The sequence below is a fragment of the Nicotiana sylvestris genome, chromosome 9 (assembly GCF_000393655.2).
Source record: "Nicotiana sylvestris chromosome 9, ASM39365v2, whole genome shotgun sequence".
In the NCBI taxonomy this organism is placed as follows: domain Eukaryota; kingdom Viridiplantae; phylum Streptophyta; class Magnoliopsida; order Solanales; family Solanaceae; genus Nicotiana; species Nicotiana sylvestris.
Window position 1 is genome coordinate 129,253,602 of NC_091065.1, and position 23,253 is coordinate 129,276,854.

Here is a 23,253-nt window from a genome sequence, read left to right on the forward strand (position 1 = left end):
CCTTTCTAACCATCCGCTGGGCCTTCAAGTATGAAATCACTTTACTGGGAACATAGTCTAAAGAACCTCGCCACTCAATCCATGGCAAACCCGGCATCGCTAACGTCATAGTCTTAACGTGACAGTCCAAACTAGCATGATATGGAGACATCCAACCCATACCCAATATAACATCAAAATCAACCATACTAAGCAGCAACAGATCAACTCTAGTCTCTAATACCCCAACAGTCACTATACACGACCGGTATACGCGGTCCACAATAATAGTATCGCCGCCCGGCATAGATAGACGAACAGATAAAACTAGAGACTCACGGGGCATGTCCAGATAATGAGAAAAATACGACGACACATATGAATAGGTGGAACCAAGGTTAAATAATACAGAAGCATCTCAATGACATACTAAGATAACACCTGTGATCACTGTGTCTGAAGCAATAGCATCTGGTCTGGCAGAGAGTGCATAGAAATGGGCCTGATCGCCACCTGATTGGCCTCCCCCTCTAGAGTGACCTCTAGCTGGCTAGGCCCCACCCAGAGCTGACTGAGCGGGTGGTGTAGCTGTTGGTGCTGATGCCATCGGCCGAGAACCAATCTCTCTTGATATGACCAAGATCCCCGCACTTGAAACAACCCATCCTCTAACGGAATTGCTGCTCTTGATACCCCGAGGAACTACCCGTAGAAACCTGAGAGGACGAGGGATGGTGAGAACTCTGTGCTGGTAATGCACTGAATGAAGGCTGGCCTGAGCGAGCAATGTGAGAATTGTGGCTGACTGACGCATCACGATGAACTGGTCGAGTCGTCTGAGCATGCCTATAGGGACGACCCCTACCATGGTGGAACTAACCTCCAAAAGGACCCACCAAAACTACCTGATCCACGAGGCCTCTTGGCTCCCTCTCAACTCGTTCCTAGTGGCAAACCGACTCTATCTCCCGAGCAATGTCAACAACCTCCTCAAAAGTAGAACCAGACACTCACTCTCTAGTCATAAGCACCCGTAGCTGAAACATGAGGCCATCAAGAACCTCCCGATCCTCTCCCCATCAGTGGGAACTAGCCAAACCGAATGACGGGCTAACATAGAAAACCTCATCTCGTACTGCGTCACAGTCATATCATCCTAACGCAACAGCTCGAACTGTCTGCGCAGCTCCTCTCTGCGAGACTACGACACATACTTCTCCAAGAAGGGAACGGAGAACTCCTACCAAGTGGCGCTGCACCAACCAGCCTACGCCTTTCATAAGCCTCCCACCAAGTGAAGGCAGCTCCAGTGAACTGAAAAGTAGTGAACGAGACCCTACTGGTCTCCAGAAGACCTGCTGTCCGGAGGATCCTCTAACATCTGCCAAGAAACCCTAGGCATCCTTTCCCTCTGCACCGCTGAAAGACGAAGGCTGGAGCCTAGAATAGGACTCCTCTACTATATAAAAGGGAGTCTGATAATTCATTGTAGATATTGTAACACACATCCCAAAGCAATATACTGTTATTACTAGTTCTCATTATCGCATCATTCTGTTCCGACATCGATTAAGGCATTTTTGATTCGAGAGTGACCAACCTTCAAGGCCAAGATTGTTCAACTTGTGTGGTTTGCATTTACTTTTCTATCATTAATATCAATATTAATCTGATTTCTCAAATTGTATTAAGTTGGATCATGTATTCTTAAAATCGCGTATAAATTCAGTTGTTATCCGATTTGAGGGTAAACAATTATTTTAAAGTAATACTCGAAATTATTAAATTGTTTAAATTTATTAATAATATTTTTAAGTATTGTATAGTAAAATTTCTAATATTTTGATTTAGTTATTTATAATTAATTAATTAAAAAATAAGTTACATGTGCCATATGGCTAAATTAGTTATTAGTTATTAGTTAATTAGTTATACATTACATGTGGCTAATTTTAAGGTTGTCACTTGGCTTAAGTAGAGGGTTTTTTTCTATCCTTATAATAATATATAGATTTTACTTTTCTTGTCTTTGGCTATTTTAATTCCTTATTAGAATAGGAATTGTAGTCATCAAAGAAGAGACTCTAGATCTATATAAAGGGTTCTCATGGCTTGTAGAAGAGAATTCACGTTTTTGGAGGTTGACCCTAATTTGCAATAGAGTGTTGTTCTATATTTTGTCTTCTTTATTTTTGTTTTTGTTTCCAAACAAGGTAGTGATAGCCTTTATCTTATTTTCAGTTGTGTATGGTGTTTCTTTATCACGTTAATTGATTTCAAGCGATGACTTTATGAACTTTTTAGTTCTTGATCATTCAAGAAAATGTTTCTTGATCTAAATTCGTTCTTTTGATATCATAGAATTATAACTTTCATTGAACCGGTGCATCATCAATTTTTACTTGTTTTGAACGAGCAAATAGTCTTTCTTATAGTTCAGATCGTTATCTTTCACCTCGGTTTTAATCATCAGATTTCGAGTCCTAAAACTTGAAATACGTTGTTTCTTGAATTTAACCCATAAATCATATTTTCGTTTCAAAATCTTGATCCTGATCGATTGGTTCTTCGTTAACCAGAAGAATCATATCACGAGTCAAACAAGCTTAATAGAGTTCTCAACTTGCCTCCTTTTGTTGCATTCCTCCTTTGACTATTCCTGTGGCTATATAAGATATGTGGAAAAAAGTAGTTGTGAATTTGCAAAAGACAAATGAGTGTTTAAAATGTAGAATAACTATGTTCTAAGATCATTTCTTTTTAGTTTTTAATTAATCCCACAGCTACAAACATTTGCTTTTTATTTTCTTAAATTTATATATTGTCGAAATTTACCCCCCCCCCCCCCCAAAAAAAAAGAAGAAGATGGCGCCCAGTTTCCTAAAATGGTCAAAGTATGTGGAGAGAGCAACTTTGGTTAATGCCAGAGCAAAACACGCATCAAGAAGTTGTACTAATGCGCAGTTGAAGCTGTACCATATTAAGGCAAGAGCCAGGAGAAAAAAATCTCTGTGGCGTCATCAATTGTACTCCTCGTAACAGACTTTTAACACTTAACATTGAAAGCAAAGTTTCGAGAGCTTCTCAGGCAAGTGATAACAATTAAACCATGAGGAGCGACAGGGAGGAAGATCCAAGGAGTGCTACTGTTGATTCAAGATTCAACCAAACACTCAGAAATGTTCAAGGGTAATTGATCCCTGTTATTTATTCAGATCTATATAATTCTCATAAACCCACCGCTTAGATTTCCAGTTTTTTCCCCCCTATCATTTTAAATGAGGGAATTCAAAGTTATCTATGATCAATTGGACTTGGAGAGTGTCTGATCAGTGAACGAGTAGGCGTATTTTGTAATCTGAATGGTGGATTTGTGATTAGAAATGAAGTTGGGCGACAAGACATTGGTGTATACAGATGAGGCATCCTTAGGTAGAGTTGAACCTTTGATCAGTGCCCAAAAGCTCTGCTTCTTTTTTGCCTATGGAGGAATTTGGTTATGCACCTTGCCTAGTTTCTTCACTATTGGTGCTAGCTCCAGCATAAACTAACAGTAGGAGATGAACAGCATACTTGTTTGCATATAAAGTGACTTTTTACTTATTTCTTGAAGTTAATGGTTACAATTTTTAATGATACATTTAGCAACTCCATTTCTGGTTTCATTAGTATTTTAATAGTTTGCTTTAGAAGAGTTGAGCAAAAAGAAATGCTGAGGAAAGAAGCCCAAACTTAGCCCCTGAATGTGAACTTCATTGCACATACTTATTGCTTCTTATCCTTTTATTGGATATTGCCATTCTAGTGACTTCTTTTGTTAACATGTTGCAACTTTGTCTCATAGCTATGGCCCTGAAGCACCATCTGAAATCATTATCTTTACTGATTAAAGAAGAAACCCTCTAAAATAATAATCGTTGGTATTTAACAGTCAAGGATGTTGATTACTTTGTTTGATTCGTTTTAAATCAGAACACCTTCTTTTTTGCTTTAACTTTTAACAAGTCACAAAAACTATGATGTGATGCAGGTTGTTAAAGGGACGCAGTTTCCCTGGCAAAGTACTGATTACACGGAGGTCAGACCCAGTGGATAACTCAACAGTGAGGTCTCCGGATAATCATGGCAGTCTAAGAGATAGTGAGACGGGACCAAGCCAACAGACAGATGGATCTTTTGAGGTATGACCGGTGCTGACATTCAGTGTACTGGGATTTGTGGTATATCTATTGCTTATATGTATCAGCATACGTAAGCTCTTTTCTTTGTATATCAGGATGAGCTGCAAAAGAGAAGCAATCTGAATGCTAGCTCATCCGCTAGCCAGTCAAAATCGTCCACGTCAAATTCAGAACACACGTCCGACGAAGTACAGAAGCCATCGATGGGCTCAAGAGCTACTGATTCAGCTAGGCTAATGAAATTCACCAAAGAATTATCAGCACCAACTGTTATTCTAGGTACCAAGATATGTTTTTGGTTATATAAACATCTATGATTCTTTTCTTGCATAAGTTGGCATATGTTTTATGATTTTGTTTATCCCTACCTAGGAGCTCCCAACTTTGCTCCCTTGATGACTCGAATCTTCAACCTTAAGGTTGGAGGTGGAGGTTGCTTACCGCTTGAGCAAACGTCTCTTGTCAAAATTTGGCATATAGTGGTGAGAGCTTATTATTTGGGAACCTATGGGTGCCAAGATCCTAAAAAGATGATTTTTGTTTGACTAGTTAAGGATTGAGTATCCTTTACATGCATTTGCTCCTGAACTTTTCACTATTAATTTCTTTGAGAAATTGGGAGAAGAATTTCCTTTCTCACCATGAAAAGGCAGTCCCTTTAAGGCGGTCAACCTTCCTGACCCTCTCCCTCCCCCTTATTCTTTTTTTTTTCATTTGTTTCAAGTATGCTCCGGGTTTGACAATCCTTGACATAGGTCCCCTAAGAACTCATAAAGTATGGTTGCAAATGCATTGTAGATGCTTGGTACCTTTCCCGATCCACCAAACGTGTAACAAATGAGCTTAAGACTTAACACCTATAACTAATTCAAAGGAACATTTATGTAGTGTAGATGCACAAAACTGTAATAATGCGACTTATACTGTTTCTAGACCTCAATGAAAAAAGAAAATACGAGAAAGCTGAAAATGCTCTTGGAGTGTTTGTAGAGCATCTTGATGATGCTGTGTGAGAGTTGAAATTCTAGTTTCGCCTACAATAGTCTTTGAGAGGAGAATTTCCTTATATCCCTATGATCTCTCTGCAATTGGGTTTAAAGTTCAGGGTAGGGGATGTAATGCTTAAATTAGTATGCTTGGGATGTAATGCTTAAATTAATATGCTTCCTTTGTTCCTGGAAATGAATAGATGCAGGAAAATGTTCCCGTTCACCGCACCTTGTTGAGATGGGGGAACGGAATTAGGTGATGCAGCTTAAATCTGAAGAAGATAGAAAGTTTGAGCCGCTCGGAACTTCATTATCAGTTGACTCTCAGGATTAAGTAAAAGACTAGGAGAAAATCCATCATGCAATGTTTAACAACGACTACAAGTCTTCAGAAGTTACAAATTAAAAGAAAAAACTGGTAATACTAGATAAAGGTTTCACTTGGCCTTACGACTTCAATACGAACATTTTGACAGGCACTCCACTAAGACACCTACCCAGTAGGAAAGAAAAAGAACTAGAAACTAGTATGTAACCTGCCAAAAGTAATTTATGGTCTATCAAAAATTACAGCAAATGCTCATGAATATAAAGTACCTGTTACCCATGAAAGAAAAATGTTTGATGAAGCGCTAACTAATCTTGATATCCTTGAAATTAGAACTTTTTTATAGTAATAGATTGGGACAGTTGAAAAGTATAACTTAAAGAAAGACAATAAACTAGTATGCACGCAAGGGTGTGGCCTAGTAGTCAATGAAGTGGGTGAAAACCATGAGGTCTCAAGTTCAAATCCCAGCGGAGGCAAAAAATACTAGGTGATTTTTCCCCATCTATCCAAGCCTTGGTGGATAGAGTTACCTGATACCTGCTGCTGATGGAAAGGGCAGGTTCATTTGCATCAAGATTTTGAGCGGCTCATTGTACGCTTACTTGAAATTCTTACAATACCTAAAGAAAAGCTTTGATCTCCAGCCAAGGATAAGCCTTTTGGAGGCTCGAAATTGTCGTAATGGCCTATTTGTACATCCCTCCCTGCCACTTTAAATACTATCATTGGCATATCCTTTGGCACGTTGATCACAAAGGTGATGATTTCTTTGGCTTCCATTCTTTAGTCTCACGGGCTTTGTGAATTTTCACTAGCTAATGTTCAGACTAAGAGAGATAGTTCTACGCATATCATAACCGAAATTACTGTTTCTGGTTTGATCTCACACGGGGTTTGATCTTTCTTCCTTCATGATGACTTGTATAGATTTGAAGATTTAGTAGCTATTGTTTGTTACAACTTACAACTTGGAAAGCTATTTTGTTAATTCTCAATGCTATTACCGGTCTGATTGTTGCATTTTCTTCTTTATATACTTCCCAACTTCTCTTGCAGAAAAATTGCGCGAATTAGCTTGGAATGGTGTCCCGTCATATTTGCGACCCAACATATGGAGGCTTCTTTTGGTATGGGTCTAATTAACTTTACTTTTCTGGAAACATTTTAGGTCAGTAGAGAGGAGGAACTATATATTAACATGGGATCAAGGAGATGCCGAAATACAAGAAATAAAGAAAGAAAAAAGAAAAAAAGAACAAAGATAAAAAAGGGGTATGATCTTGAGGGGCCCACAACTAGAAATGTAATCTAGTAGCTGACAAAAATCTTCAACTCCTTCCGTCAACTCTTCCTTATATCACAATGTTGATTGGCTTAATTATTAGGGAAAATTTGATTTGATTCTGATTGAGATTTGATTTTATTCTGATTGATTGTAATTTATTTTCCTTCTTAAAATAGTCCTAGGACCTTGTGTATAAATACTTTTGCTTAGGGATGTAAGAAACATAAAAAAACCTTTTCATCTTTTCAAATTTACATGGTATTAGAGTCATTGCTGCCTTTTTGATGTGAGTTATCTCCCTCGCAATACTAGGGTTCCGTTTTTATCAAAGAGACTTAGGGTTCCGGTGTGGCAGTTAGCTTTCTGGTCAGATCTGCAGTTTTGCAACGACTTTTTCAGGAAATTTTTTCAGATCTCGGGTCACAGGCCTATTCCGACCCTTCCCATCTAAGTTTCGGCAGATTCCGACTAGTTTTTCGATGGGTTTTTCCGACGAGATCAGGCATATTCTATCTCTAGAAGTTAATGTCTATATTTCTGAATATCCCTATTCGGTTTGTTGACACTAAGGATTATTATTTGTTCAAACTATTGGTGATACAAAAACAGATAATAATTCTATGTCTCAAATTAGTGCTGTTAAATTGGATGGGGCTGGTACGTATCTTTCTTGGTCAAGATCTTGTTTACTTTTTATTAAGTCTAGAAAGTTACTTGGGTATATTACTAGAGAAAGAAAGCACTTGCTATTATTGACCTTAACTATGTCAATGAGATTCTGAAAATTCCCATGTTATGACATGGCTTTTGAACACTATGCACCCCCGAATCTCTAAGCGATATTTATTGCTTGATACCACTAAAAAGATCTGGAATTCAACTAGGCGCACTTACTCTCGCAAGGGAAATGATGCCCAGATCTTTGAGAGTCGAAATAAAATTCATGCTACTGGGCAATGTGAGTTGACTATCATTGATTACTATTCCGAATTAAGTGGGTTATGGTAGGAAATTGACTATTATCAGGATCTCCAAACGAAGTGTACTAATGATGCAGTTCTCTTTCAACAATTTGTTGTAAAGGAAATGGTCTATGATTTTCTGGCCGGTTTGAACCAAGAGTATGATCAGACCATGGTTCAAGTTCTCGGTAAAATTCCTTTTCCTTCTTTTGAGGATGCATACTCTTATGTTCAACAGGAAAAGAGTCGACGAGGGGTCCTGCTTTAGAGAGTGTTTGGATTGACTTATTTTAAATGCTTATTGGCTTTTAAGCACTTTTCTAGTTTTGTGGTGTTTGACAATAATAAAGTGCTTAAAAGCACTTACTTTTAGGCATGGAAGTACAAAAATAAGCCAAAAGCCAAAAGTTGGGTATTACAACTTATGGCTTTTAGCTTATAAGCTATTTTTTAAAAGCCAATTCAAACACCCTCTTATTCAGCACCAACCTAGAAGTCTGGGTTTACTATGTCTCATGAGCAACCAAGGGTAATCACTTCTGATAAAGATCACATGCACTGTGATTATTGTGGAAAGCCAAGGCATACAAATGAGACATGCTGGAAACTGCATGGTAGACCAACTAGAGTTCGGGGAAAAAAACGTGTAAATCCATCAAGGGTTCAAGCTAATATCAGAAAATGTGGAGACATCCAAGGAAATTGCTTTTGGAGAAGCTTTGGCTTCAGACGAAGTTCAGCATCTTCATCGTCTCCTGAACAAACTTGATTCTTCTAATGTTTCCACTTCCAATTACGTGTAGTCATGTATTGCCTTTAATGCTCACCTTAATTCTTAGATTATTGATTATGGTGTGAATAGACATATGACAGGCTCTTGTAAATACTTCCAAAACTACTCTCTATTCCCAAAGGGGATTATATCAGAATAGCCAATGGCTCCCTAACTCCTGTCTCTAGAACAAGTTCTGTTGTCTGTACACTTGATATTATATTATCATCCATTCTCCATGGCCTGAGTTTCCTGTTAACCTGTTAGCGCCATCACCAAAAGACTAGATTATAGTGTTGAGTTCTTTCCTGATCATTGTGTTTTTTAGGATCTTCAAATAAGGAAGAAGATTAGCAGTGGTAGATTGCATGATGACTAATATTGGATTCATGGAACTCGAGACTTTGGTCGGGCCTTTTTTGGAGGAAATAAGGATGTCAACCAAGAACTAATACAATGACATAAACGGTTGAGGCATCCATCATTTTTTGTTTTAAAGAAGTTATATCCTAGTTTGTTTTTTCCAGAACTGAGTTTGAATCTTTGTTTTACGATGCTTGAAAATTTGCCAAGCATACAAGGAACTCTTATCCTTTAAGTGATAATAAAAGTACAACTCCTTTTTCAACTATTCATTCTAATGTATGGGGTCCTACTCAAACAGTTTCTTTGTTGGGTAGTCGATGGTTTGTTATTTTCATTGATTGTTGCACTAGGATAACTTGGGTGTATTTGTTAAAAGCCAAAAGTGTAGTTTTCTCCTATTTTCAGTCATTTCATAAGATGATTTGTACCCAATTTGAGGCTAAGGTAAAAATCTTGCGAATTGACAATGGCACAGAATGCATGGACAAATATTTTGGTGCTTATTTGGAGTCTTATGGGATAATCCACCAAACTAGTTACCCTTATACTAGTGCACAAAATGGGGTTGCTGAAAGGAAAAATAAGCATTTGTTAGAAGTGACAAGATCTCTTATGTTTACTATGAATCTACCAAAACCTTACACCTACGAAGATCAGGTGACTAACAACTATATCCCTTCTGAATACGAGAATAACCAAGGAAGACACACTTGAGAGCACGAGGAGCTAACTTATCTTTTTAAGAGACTAAGTTATGAACGACACATGTGCTCCCAAAAACACGAGGGGGAACAAAGTATAAGGGTGATTGGGGAAACAATATTGAATGCGAAATCTGATTCTGGAAGGGAGATGAAGGCATCCGATTAATCAAATAACAAGCTGTGAGAACTGCATCGCCCCAAAAACGCTATGGAACATGAGACTCAATGAGAAGTGTGCGAGCAGTCTCAATGAGATGCCTATTTTTTCTCTCAGCTACCCCATTTTGTTGAGATGTGTACGCACAAGATGTTTGATGAATGATTCCATGAGAGTTCATAAACTGCTGAAATAGGGAAGACAAATACTCTAGGGCATTATCACTACGAAATGTGCGGATAGAAGCCCCGAATTGATTTTGAATTTCAGCGTGGAAGGTCTGAAAAATAGAAAACAACCCAAATCGATTTTCCATCAAAAATATCCAAGTGCACCTGGAATCATCATTGATGAAACTGACAAAGTAGCGGAATCCCAAGATAGAACTAACCCGACTAGGACCCCAAACATTTGAATGGACTAAAGTGAAAGGTGACTCCCGCTCGATTATCGGGACGCCGAGGGAAATTGGAGCGAGTATGCTTACTGAGCTGACATGACTCACACTCTAGAGTGGACAAGTGAGATAAGCTAAGTACCATATTATGAAGTTTTGACAAACTGGGATGTCTCAACCGTTTATGTAATAAATCTAGTGAATTAGTAACAAGACAAGTTGTTGAAGGAAGACAAGATGTGAGTCCATGCGATTTAGCAAGGATAAGGCAATAAAGTCCATTTGATTCACGCCTGGTATCAATGATCTGCCCCGTACTACGTTCCTATATAAAAACAAGTTCATCAAGAAATAAAACAGCGTATTTAAGTGATTTGGCTAAGCGACTAACGGCTATGGATTAAAAGGACTACTGAGAACATAAAGAACTGAATCTAAATGTAAGAAGGAAGTGGACTTGTTTGACCTATTGCAACTGACATGGCTTGAGACTCATTGGCCATTGTGACTGTTGGAAGAGATTGAGAATATGAAATACTAGTGAAAAGAGATTTGTTACCAAAAATATGATAAAATACACCTGTATCGATGATCCAAGAATCGGAGGATGAAGATTTGGAGACATAAGTCATACTATTACATGTTTGAACAACGGAAGCTTTCTCCGAAGATGTCTGTTTACGTGCTTTGTACTGAATGAACTCAATATAATCCGGTAGAAAAACCATCCAACTATTCATAGTATTGGATCCCATGTCGCTACAATTAATTTCTCAAATTCTTGACTAAAAGTTGTAGGGTTAACTTGAATATAGTGGAAATCAATTACTCCTAGAAAACTGAAGAAATATCTGGGAAAACACTGTTCACAACAGAGAAAAATAACTCTATTTTATGCCGAAAAACACCGTTTACATCGAAAAATTCCAAAGTTGTCGGAATCTGTCGGAAACAATACTGGTGAACTCGGAATTGCTGTGCGAACAGGTTGTCCTGAAGAAGCTCGGCAAAAAAATGACCGGAGAAGCATGCACGCGCCGGTCGTAGGACAGACGCGCCGGTGGAATCACAGATCTGGGTGGCCCGTGGAGGCGCGTGGGGTGTCTGTTGCCGAAGAATCTTAATGAGGTTTGGTCGCCGGAGTTTTTCGAGTCTAATGGTGGTATTGGTTTGTGGACAACACTCACCAAGCGTGAGATGATGCAAATCAGTCACCTAGGTCACCAAAAATTGCATGGTGACTTAGTTCTTTCTACCCGGATGTTGCTGAAATGACGCACAACGATCTTTTCTCAGTAATTCTCTGATACCATGTGAGAAAGCACGGGAGAAAATATTATTGCTTCTTATTCTATGTTATAATGAGCCCTATTTATATGTATACATAACACATAACCTACTCCTATTACATACGGGACTAGGACTAATTACATATATTCACATAACTATACTAACTCAGAGAATTCGCGGAGATGGTTATCCTAGAATAAGACTTCTTACCCTACCAAGATAATTTGTAATCCAGGATACCTAGGTAAAAATCATCTATGAATTATTTAAGAAGAGAAGTTGAACAAGTTGAAAGAGTGTTGAAGCTAGATTTGCACTCTGATGATTTTATCCTAGCTGACAAAATTTGAAAGTAATGATTCACTTCTGAATGGGCCATCTTATGTCACTACATTGGGCCACCAAAAACTGAAACAGAGGGGGCAGTGAGCTGTACATTTCAAGTGCAATCCCTCTTGTTCTGCAGATGTTTGATGCTTCTAATGAGGATGGCATGCCTTCCACTATCATTTCAGTGTGGGCAGAGCTATTACTGATAAGATGGTTGTGGCATATGCACAATGTCAAGCTATGCAACTGTATAATCTCATTCTGTAATAAGTGCTTTACCCATTTGTAGCATCAAATGCATGAACTTAATGTTTAGTTTTTGTGGAGTCGTATAGTCATGTATAGTTTGATTTGGTGGCCATGTTAGGTTATTCTAGGAGAAGCAATGACCATGCAACGTAGATTAGTAGTCTTAGATGTAAAGCTTTAGAGTAGAGTGGGAAATGAGACGACTTGCAAGCAACCGCGAACTAGGTGGTGGGCATTAAAAGGCGCTAACCAATTAGTGTTTTAAGAAAAACTACGGGAGCAGGAAGCTCGAGACTTAGAGGGAGACATAGACATCTTGTGGAAGGAATGTCACGTTGCATTCGAAAAGTAGCAACTGAAGTGCTAGGTATGTCTAAAGGTCTAGGACTTCGACCACAGAAATCCTGGTGGTGGAATGAGGAGGTACAAAGAATTACTAAAGCTAAAAGAAAATGTTATAGGAAGTTGCCAAAAGCAGAAGATGGAGAAGCCTTTGAAGAATACAAGATATCTAAGAGGGAAGCTAAAAGACTATTAGTAAAGTCCAAGAGGAAGCTCTAGTGGCTTGTACTAAAATCAAGGGACACAGGAAAGGGAGAAAAAAAATGTTTAAACTAGCATGACACGTCTAGGAGAGAAGAAATGTAAGGATTTAAACCAGTTAAAGTGTATTCTTGTCACGATCCGAATTTCCCATCGTCGGGACCGTGAGGGCGCCTAACATTGAACCTGCTAGGCAAGCCAACGTTACTGATTATTTTACCTTTTTCCTTTATCTTTAATAATTTATCAGATGATATAAGAAAATCAGTGGAAATCAAATTGCAGAAGTACAGAATTTAACAGTTTAACTTAATACTAATATGAAATCCATAATAAAACTTCACCCAGAGCTGGTGTCACAATTTCACGGACTGTCTACGAATACTACAAATAGTGGTATGAACAAAGAAATACAAATCTGTCTCAGAAATAGATAAAACAGAAAAGAAGCAGGATAGAAGGGGATGCCAAGGCCTGCGGACGCCTAAAAGACTACGTCGGATCTCCATTGGACTGAAGGCAGCAACCTCGAACTACGATCCGTAAGGCCCAATATCGGGATCTGCACAAAAAGTGCAGAGTGTAGTATCAGTACAACCGACCTCATGTACTGGTAAGTGCCGAGCCTAACCTCGGCGAAGTAGTGACAAGGCTAAGACACGACATCATAAACCTGTGCCGTTAAGAAGTATAATAACACAGTAACAAGTAATAGAAACTAAGCAGAAATGTACGGGAAGGGGGAACATGCTATGGGGGTTTTAACATAAAGAATTACAGCAGTAAAGGAATTTAAACAATTAAAATACTTGAACCGATAATAGCAATTGAACACAGCAAACAGAAAATGCACGACATCACCCTTCGTGCTTTTACTCTCAATCGCACCATGCAATCAATAATAGAAATGTGCACGGCATCACCCTTCGTGCTTTATCACTCTTCCCCACCATATGATTAATATAAATGTGCACGGCATCACCCTTCGTGCTTTATCTCTCTTCTTCACCATATGTATCAATATAAATGTAAATGTGCACAGCATCACCCTTCGTGCTTTATCACTCTTTCCTCACCCAAACAGTAGAAACAATAACATCCCGGCAAGGAAATCAATAATAGAAACAAATACATCCCGACAAGGGAATCAACTATAACCAATCTAGTTCCAACAGTTAACTTCACAAAATAAATCTCAACTTGAGTCAATACTCAACAATGGTCAAATACCAAGAAAATACCATTAAGTCTTGCCAAACATGAATAATCATCAATTTAAGCATAATAGTACATAATAAGAATCACAACAGTCACAGTGTAAGACTCACGGGCATGCTCGACACCAATGTATAGATACTCGTCACCATACCTATATGTCGTACGCAACACTAACACGTAGTAAATAAGACACAACACCTATTCCCTCAAGCTAAGGTTAGGCCAAACACTTACCTCGGATTCCACGGCCAAACTCAAGCCTCAAATACCGCTTTCCCTTTAGATTCCACTTCCAATTCACTTGTATCTAGCTATAATTAACTTAACAACATCAATAAATGCTAAAGAATTCAACTCCAATGCTTAATTATAGGTTTTCTATCATTTTTCCCAAAAAGTCAAAAATCGACCTCAGACCCGCTTGGTCAAAAACTCGAGATTCGGACCAAAATCCGATTACCCGTTCACCCACGAGCCCGAATATGCAATTAGTTTCGGAATCCAACCCCAAATCGAGGTCTAAATCCCCAAATTTGTAAAATCCCCAATTCTTCTAAAATCCCTAATTTCTACCCTTAAAGAACAAGATTTAGGCCTAGAAATCTAATGGGTGTTGATGGAAAATGAAAGAAATGAGTTTAAGAACACAAACTTAGGATTTGGTGTTGAAATCCCTCTTCAAAAATTGCCCAAGGTTGGTTTCTATGGAAGAAGATATGAAATTATGGCCTTTTCCCGACTTAGGTTCTGTTTTAAATTCGGTGGACAGGTCTTCTTCGCGTTCGCGAAGCATTGGCTAGAAGAGCCTTCGCGTTCGCGAGATACTGAACGCGTTCGCGAAGGTTCACCCCCTGACCTTCGCGTTCGCGAGCCATTCGTCGCGTTCGCGTAGAGTATTTCCCCTTCCCCAGGTCCCTGCCAAAATGGCCTTCGCGTTCGCGATAGCCAGGTCGCGTAGGGTAATGGCCCCCAACACTCCGCGTTCGTGACCTGTGCCTCGCGTTCGCGTAGAAGGAAATTTCCCCCAGACTAAGTTACTCTTCGCGTTCGCGAGGGTTCCTTCGCGGACGCGAAGAGCAAAGTATCAGAACACCAGAAGTGGCAATACAACAGAAATCCTTAAGTCCAAAACATCCCGAAACCTATCCGAAACTCACCCGAGCCCTCGAGACTCCAAACCAAACATGCACACAAGCCAAAAAAAGTCATACGGACTTATTCCTGCGATCAAATCGCCAAAATAACACCTAGAACTATGAGTTTAGCATCAAAATCAAGGAAAATCTCAAGAACTCTTAAAGTTTCCATTTTCACAACTGAGGGTCCGAATCACGTCATATGAATTCCGTTTCTTATCAAATTTTACAGACACAACATAAATACCACATTAAACCTGTACCGGGCTCCAGAACTAAAATACGGGCCCGATACCATCATATTCAATCGTTATTCAATTTCCAAACTTCTTATATTTTTCAGTTAAACAATTTTCTTCAAAAATTCATTTCTCGGGCTAGGGACCTCGAAATTCAATTCCGGGCATACGCCCAAGTCCCATATTTTTCTATACGGGTCCGGGTCCATTTACCCAAAATGTTGACGGAAGTCAACTTAAATTCAAATTTAAAGGCAAAATTGGCTTTTTTCTCAAATTTTCACATAAGGGCTTTCGGAAAGCGCGTCCGGACTGCGCACGCAAATCAAGGAGAAAGAAAATGAGGTCTTGAAGGCCTCGGAACCCCCAGATTGGGTTCTAAGACACGAGATGACCCTTTTGGGTCATCACGATTCTCAAAAAATATTTACCGGAAATAATGAGATCACGGAGAGATGAAGAGGCTATTTTGATCTATTGTTCAACTCGAACCAAGAGAATAACATTTTAGACATCCACGTGTCTGTGTAGATAGAACTTTAGCTACACTCGTTTAATTAAGCCGATAGAGGTAAAGGACGCCATAAAATGTGAAAATTAGAAAAGTTTGTGGTCCAGATAGTATCCCTATAAAGGTGTGAAAGTGTCTTGAAGAGGTTGGAGTAGAATGACTCACCAAGTTATTCAATGTTATACTAAGAAGTTGTAGGATGCCCTATGATTTATGAATGGAGGAAGAGTACCCTGATTCCAAATTATAAAAACAAAGGAGATATTGAAAGTTGTGTGAACTATCGTGGCATTAAACTCATGAGTCATACGATGAAATTCTTGGAAAAAGTGATAGAGCTTAGACTTAGGAACACACAAGAGTGACAGAGAGCTAGATTGGATTTTTTTTCCAGGGATAAATAATATATTATATGAATGTTTGCACTAAGCCAGTGCAAAAGGCGTAATTACAGGTTGTGCAAATTAGCAATTGCGTTTAAAATATCATCTACATCTGGTACAAAAACAAGTTTGCACCAAAAAGCGATCATCAAAATGCAATTAAGTTTAAGGCAGACAGACCACCTGATAACTTGAGGAACAATGTTTCAGGTCTTTTGAGCCTTCTTGCGTAGACCCTCCCTGGTCCAGCACTACAACATTTGAATTTATACGGAGGCTATATTCCTGCTATGGAGATTGATGGAAATTTTCGCGAAAGGAAGAAAGACCTACAAATGGTGTTCTTGACTTAGATAAAGATAAGGATAAACTATTGTGAAAGGTACTTTGGTGGGTGATGGAGAAGAAAGGAATTTATATTTAATATATAAAGCTATAAATGATATGTATGATGGAGAGCGTGAAAATAGTAGCAAGAGATAAAAAGGAGTTCCCAATAACAGTGTGTCTAACCAGGGATCAGCATTAAACCCCTACTTGTTTACCCTAGTAGTGGATGAGCTAACCAACACAATACAAGATGAGGTCTGATGATGTATACTATTTGTTGATAATATTGTGTTACTTGACAAAACTAGTGAGGGTGTCAACCAAAAGCTTGAATTATGGAGAAGCACTTTAGAGAGTAAGGGTTTTAGGGTAAGTAGGAGTAAGATTGAATACATGTATTGGAAGTTTAGTCAGTATGAGAAGGACAAAGTTGAGGTGAGACTAGAAGGGATTTGCGCTGCCGATATGCAAGCAATTTAGGTATCTAGGCTCGTTATTTCAAGAGAATGAAATGATAGATGAAGATGTTACTCATAAGATTAATAACAATATGGTTGAAATGGAGAAGTGATACCAGGGTGTTATGTGATAGAAAGATGCTTATCAAAGTGAAAGGTAAGTTTTATAGAACAACTATAAGACTGTCAATGTTATATGGTAGTGAATGTTGGGCCACTAAAATCCAACATGTCCAATAAAAGAGTGTTGCAAAGATGCCTATGCTAATCAGATTAAAATGACTACATTCGCTAGAAGGTGCAAATAACATGCACTGAGGACAAAATGAGAGAAGGTCGCTTGAGATGCTTTGTGCATGTATTGTGTCGACCTACAGATGCAGCAGTTAGTGGGTGTGAAGCTATGGTGAATGAAGGTGTTAAAACTGGGTAGACGTAACATCACATGAATGGAAGTTGTCTCGTAAGACCTACAATTCCTTGGAATTAATGCAGCTTAATTAAAGATAAGACACAATGGAAGAAAAAGATACATATAGGTACTATTTACTAGTTGAGAATAAGTTTTAGACCTGTTAGAGAACTTTTAATATTACTATTATTATTACTTATATATATATATATATATATATATATATATATATATATATATATTAAATTTATTTTTATTTTATTTTATTTGGTATGATGATAATATAAGTTGAGCTTAAATAAAGAAGTGAGGATTGATATAGCCGACCCCAACTTGTTTGGATTGAGGCATACTTGTTGTTGTTCTGTCATATACTGGATTCTAGAAGTTGAGACTCTCCTTTGTCCTGGTACTCAAGAATACAACCAACCTATAGAAGTTCTTAAAAGATGTTTTATGCTGATAAAAAAGAGTTTTTGAAAGATGTTTGTATATGAAGCATTTCATGCAGTGGTTCCCAAGGCTTTGGTCTAGTGGTAAGAGTACAATGTGATGTGTGGGTTAGGCGCTGTCACAGATTCAAACCATGCTGCAAATAAAAGTCTGGTATTTATCAATCTCAAAAAAGAAGAAGTCTGGTATTTAAGAGAAGGGTAGAGGTAGGGGCCTATCATCCACTGAGCTTCGAACGTGCGCCATTGGCCCTTTAGGATTTCTCAGTTAAAAAAAAAGAAGCGTTTCATGCAGTGCCGTTGTATAATTTTTTTGATATTAGTAATCTCTGGTTAACCTGTAGAAGTACTTAAAAGAATCTTGTATATGAAGCATTTCATGCAGCGCTGTTTAAAATATGAATTCTGATAATAGTAATTGTTGGTTTTGGTATTTATTTGGGGATATATTAGCCTATCCTGTGAACTTCTTTTGTTGAAATTGGCCTTTTAGCCAGAGCTCGCTAATAACTAGATCTCTGCTTCAGTTTGCTAATATTCCTGTACACAGGTTTGCTTGCTTCCTACATTGTTTTACAAAACCTGCCAAACTAGATTGCGGGTTTTCTTATTAGACATAGTTTGTTGCTTTTTATGAAATTTAAATAATGAACTGACAACAGGGATATGCACCCCCTATCCTGTGAACTTATTTTGTTGAAATTGACCTTTTAGCCAGAGCTCGCTAATCAGTAGGTCTCTGCTTCAGTTTGCTAATATTCCTGTACACAAGTTTGCTTGCTTCCTACATTGTTTACAAAACCTGCCAAACTAGATTGCGGGTTTTCTTATTAGACATAGTTTGTTGCTTTTTATGAAATTTAAATAATGAGCTGAGAACAGGGATATGCACCCCCTAATTCAGATAGAAGGGAGGGAGTTCTGAGAAGAAAGCGTCTAGATTATCTTGATTGTGTTGCTCAGTACTATGACATTTCAGATATTGAGCGCACAGATGAAGAGATCAACATGCTTCGGCAGGTATTATGGATGCTGTTCTTTTTTATTACATGGGGGGAGGGGGAAAGGGTAAGGGGAAGCTATGCTACTGATGTGGTTTGAACCCTCCACCTTTAATGTGGAAGGCAGGGAGCTCACCAAGTGAGCTAGCCCTCAACCCCTTATAGATGCTGTTGGGTTGTCTGTTTTGATCTTTTTTATGCCTCACTTTCCGGATCTCATCAATCATATAACTATTGCTTCTCTTGTGCTATTAGATTGCTGTTGACTGCCCTAGAACGGTGCCTGATGTTTCTTTTTTCCAACAAGCACAAGTTCAGAAATCCCTGGAGCGCATACTCTACATTTGGTAAACTATTTCTACTTCTCTGTATTTTTTTTTCTGATGACCGAGAAATCCGTCTGGGGCCGATCCTTTGGACCAACAGCAACCTTCGAAACTCGGTGGATAATGGGCCCGCCCCTCTACCCTTCTCCACTTAAATACCAGGCTTTGCTTTTGCATGGTGTGGGGGCTTGAACCTATGACCTAAGACACAAATCCACCACCCTTTGCCACTTGAGCTAGGCTACTTCTCTGTATTTGTTATCTGTAACATTCTCCTTGAATCCAAAGTTTCTCTACAAAGGGAAGAGTAAAGAAAATATTACATTCATTTCTTTAGTTAAGATGTGGAACTAGATGAGAAAGCAATGATTGGGTTGTAATGGGCTGTTGGCATGGTCGAAATTGGTAGTAGCCATTCGGGATGTGCATTATTCGGTTTAAACGGAAGAACCAAAGCAAAGCAAATATTTTGGTTTTCCTTTATTTTTTATTTTTTGGTCTTAGATAAAAATTTATGATTGTTGGTTTCGGTTTGAATACGTATTTTTGAAAATAAAAATTGAAAAAAGCAAAAACTTGAATTACTAATATATACTTTTTTTTAATTTTTATTTTGCACTTAAATATCTTATGTTTTTTAAAATTTCGGGATTTGCTTGTCTTAAGCTTGAACTCTTCTTTCCTAGTTCCCATCTTTCAGTCTTTCAGTTTTCTTACTTTTGCAACTACAATATACTCAACGTTTGGTGCCACAGTATGTCAGTTGGCAGAAGATAATGTAAATGGATTTTCAGATAAGATCTACTTAATTTGTTTGTAATTTTTAATCAACTACCATGATTATATCCTTATTTATTTATTTATTTATGTATTTATTTATATGTTTGCTATGTTTGACATTTTCTGAGAGTGAAAAATGGTTTCAAGTTTTTCAAACGATCATTTCAGAGTATAAGGTGACTTTCATTTTATGAGTTAGCTTGATTAATATTAAGGATGTCTCTCCCATCAGAGAGTTCTTTTAAGTGAACTCACAATTTTTGTTGTTTCATGAGCTTATCTCTTTTTTTCAGAAAGCACGTACATCTCGACAAGTATGTGTATGTATGGAAAGAAAAAGAATTATGAGAAATTTATGATCTCCTCTTCTTTATAGTTACTGATTTGTACACCAAGTAGCACACTAAGATTTTGCTATGTACAATACCTTGCTCATTCTTATAACCAAATAAAAATTAATGATTACAGCAATTAAAGAGAAATCCAATAACCCAAACCAAACCAAATCGAAAAGAGAGAAATAAAGCCCAAACCGAATTTATTTTGGTTTTGATTGGATTACTCATCCCCGTTCAATATTGGATCAAACAATAGATGGCTGTAGCACTGACCTCTTTTTTTATTGATTCAATGCAATAGGGGATAAGTATCAAGTAAATCGGTATAAGTGGTCGTGCTCTCACTACCGGAAGCTTGGCAGAAATAAAACACAGATCAACCCCTATCTGGATTGCGAAAATGGAAAACTGGAAAAGTGGATCCAAATAATACAAAAAAAATAAAAAAACCGGAATGCACACCCCTAGGCCGTAGTAGCCATCCCCTTAAGGGTGTCCAGAAAATAAAACTTAGAGAATAGAAGATGCATGGGCATCCGTTAACCTTTATTAATTGCTCATGTTGGTGTTTTGGATGCTCTCTCATATGTTGGTGATTTAACGTTTTCCTTTCTAGGGCCATCCGGCACCCTGCGAGTGGATATGTGCAGGGAATAAATGATCTTGCAACACCATTCTTAGTTGTTTTCTTGTCAGAACACTTAGAAGGAAGCATTGACAAATGGATGATGTCTGATCTGCCTTCTGAGAAAATATCTAACATAGAAGCTGACTGTTATTGGTGTCTATCAAAATTGCTTGATGGGATGCAAGACCATTACACATTTGCTCAACCAGGAATCCAGCGCCTTGTGTTTAAGCTAAAGGAGTTGGTTAGACGGATAGATGGTAATATCCTAGTGGTTTCTACTTTATTTGTTTTCTTTAACTACTGCATAATACAAAAAATCTGGAATTTGGTGTCAAACAGTACTGGTTTCCTATTTGTGAAACAGTGATTTATTTTAAAGGTTAAGCAAATTTTTGTTCAGCATATTATATGTTTATTTATGTTGTGAATGAGTTAACTTTCTATGACCGTATGAAAAAGGGCGCGTACCTCTATGATTGGCATCATTATGTGGGTGTTATACTGTTGGAACCAGTATTTATTTCATTCAATTTGTCTTGGCCAGCTAAAATTGTTCTGTATTGGTTGCAATGGGTTACACATGTAGGTATTTTCTATAATTTGTTGATGGAGGTGGCTGAGATTGTCTTTTGATAATTGGAACTTGAATCACGTTAACATTTGGACATGGTAAAGACACATTACAAGTTTTATGTTACCATTCTCAAAAAAAAAAAGAAACACATTACAAGACTAATTAGTAGAAAATGTTAAATTTCATTAAGTGTAAGAAAACCCTAATTTGCTTCCGAATTGTTAGAGGTTAACCATGGTTAAACTGTGGTTTTTGAGGTAACAAAGTACGAGAACCGAAAGTAGGGTGGCTAAGAAATGGCAGCATAATTACTGTTCTCTCCGTCCTGTCTATATATATATATATATATTCTTTCAGAATTTTTTTACGTGACGTGTTATAATAATTTTGATATTTGGTTCCTTCCCATTTAATAGAACCTGTGTCAACACACATGGAAGAGCAAGGGCTTGAGTTTCTCCAGTTTGCTTTTCGCTGGTTCAATTGTCTCTTGATACGCGAGGTTTGTTTTTCTGCCTTTATCATATTAATTTTTTTTTCCCCATCCTTTTTCTAAGTTCTGCATCGTTGATAAAGCCCTTTTTAGTTGTCATAGTAAAGAATACCTTAAGACAGTGACCTAATCAATCTATTCTTGCAGATCCCTTTCCATCTTGTTTCTCGATTGTGGGATACATATCTTGCAGAAGGTGATGCGCTGCCAGATTTTCTTGTATATATTGCTGCAAGCTTTCTGCTCACAGTAAGATTTCTCTTAATATCTGCTTGAGATTTATCTGATGACATTGATGGTGTGTTTGGTATGAAGGAAAATGTTTTCCCAGAACTGAGTGGTTTTGAATCTTATTGGCATTTTTCCCAGAACTGAGTGGTTTTGAATCTTACTGGTATTACATATACAGAAAAAACACACTAGCACAAACACTCTCTTTTACCTTAATTTAGAAAGAAAGGTTTGTTAGACAAGTCCAGAATGGATTGGTAAATATTGAATTGAAGGAAACAGGGTTCAAGTAATATTATAAGTTATAGACACCCCTTGACATATTAAGACAATGCAAACAAAGAATCTATCATGGGTATTGTTACACAGTATTCCAGTCACTGACCCAAAACCTCTTTTTCTTTTGACCAGAGTGTTATTAAGTCTCAGTAGTTCTTCATACCCTTTCTAAATCCAATATTATTTTCCATACACAAACTGAATCTTAGAGCTTCCTTTGCCTGTTATATTTACTAGACCAGAATTGATGTTGAAGGAGCTTTGCTGTGTATATATGCTCAATGTTGTGTTTATTGTGCAGTGGTCAGATAAGCTGCTGAAGCTTGAATTCCAAGAGATGGTTATGTTCCTTCAGCACCTTCCAACTCATAACTGGAGCCATTCAGAGCTTGAGATGGTACTTTCTAGAGCTTACATGTGGCATGCCATGTTCAACAGATCACCCAGCCACTTGGCTGGCTGAAGTATCCGGTTTTTTGTTTTTGTTCAATTTTCCATTGTTGGTTTTCCTCGCCTAATTCTGCTATTGCATTCACTACCAATTGTTTCTTTTCTTCTGTATTATGATTTGTAAGATGTGTATGCCATATATGTTGCCTTTCCTAGTTGTTGTTTTATAGTTATCACTTATCTAGTTCTTCTTCCGTTTATGACCTATTTGGGTTTTCCCCCTCTAGATATAGACGTAAGGAAAACCAAGTCCGCAATCTTGAAAGGGTTACAGTGTATGACTTCAAATAATGTGACATTTTTGGTTTCTTTTGGGGCTCTTCCGCACCCACTCGCGCACATGTTCCTTCTTTCGTGGAATCTCATCTTAATCAGTTTCCAGTTATTTTATTTTTCTTCCTTGTTCCATCTTCAATTAGTTCTATTATTTCTTTTTTGTTGTTGTGGGTATCCAATCTTCTGCAGTTACCAAAGTA

General features: G+C 37.9%; 1 protein-coding gene across 1 annotated transcript; it reads left to right on the top strand.

Annotated features, from left to right (window-relative positions):
• Positions 1-2,836: 2,836 nt before the first annotated feature.
• LOC104235509 (uncharacterized) lies at positions 2,837-23,116 on the top strand. The gene is made up of 10 exons (XM_009789296.2): positions 2,837-3,168; positions 4,010-4,160; positions 4,256-4,439; positions 6,537-6,607; positions 18,557-18,694; positions 18,931-19,022; positions 20,736-21,007; positions 21,741-21,826; positions 21,965-22,066; positions 22,629-23,116. The coding sequence occupies exons 1-10, from the start codon at positions 3,089-3,091 to the stop codon at positions 22,788-22,790; spliced, it is 1,338 nt and encodes a 445-aa protein (XP_009787598.1). The 5' UTR covers positions 2,837-3,088; the 3' UTR covers positions 22,791-23,116.
• Positions 23,117-23,253: the final 137 nt, after the last annotated feature.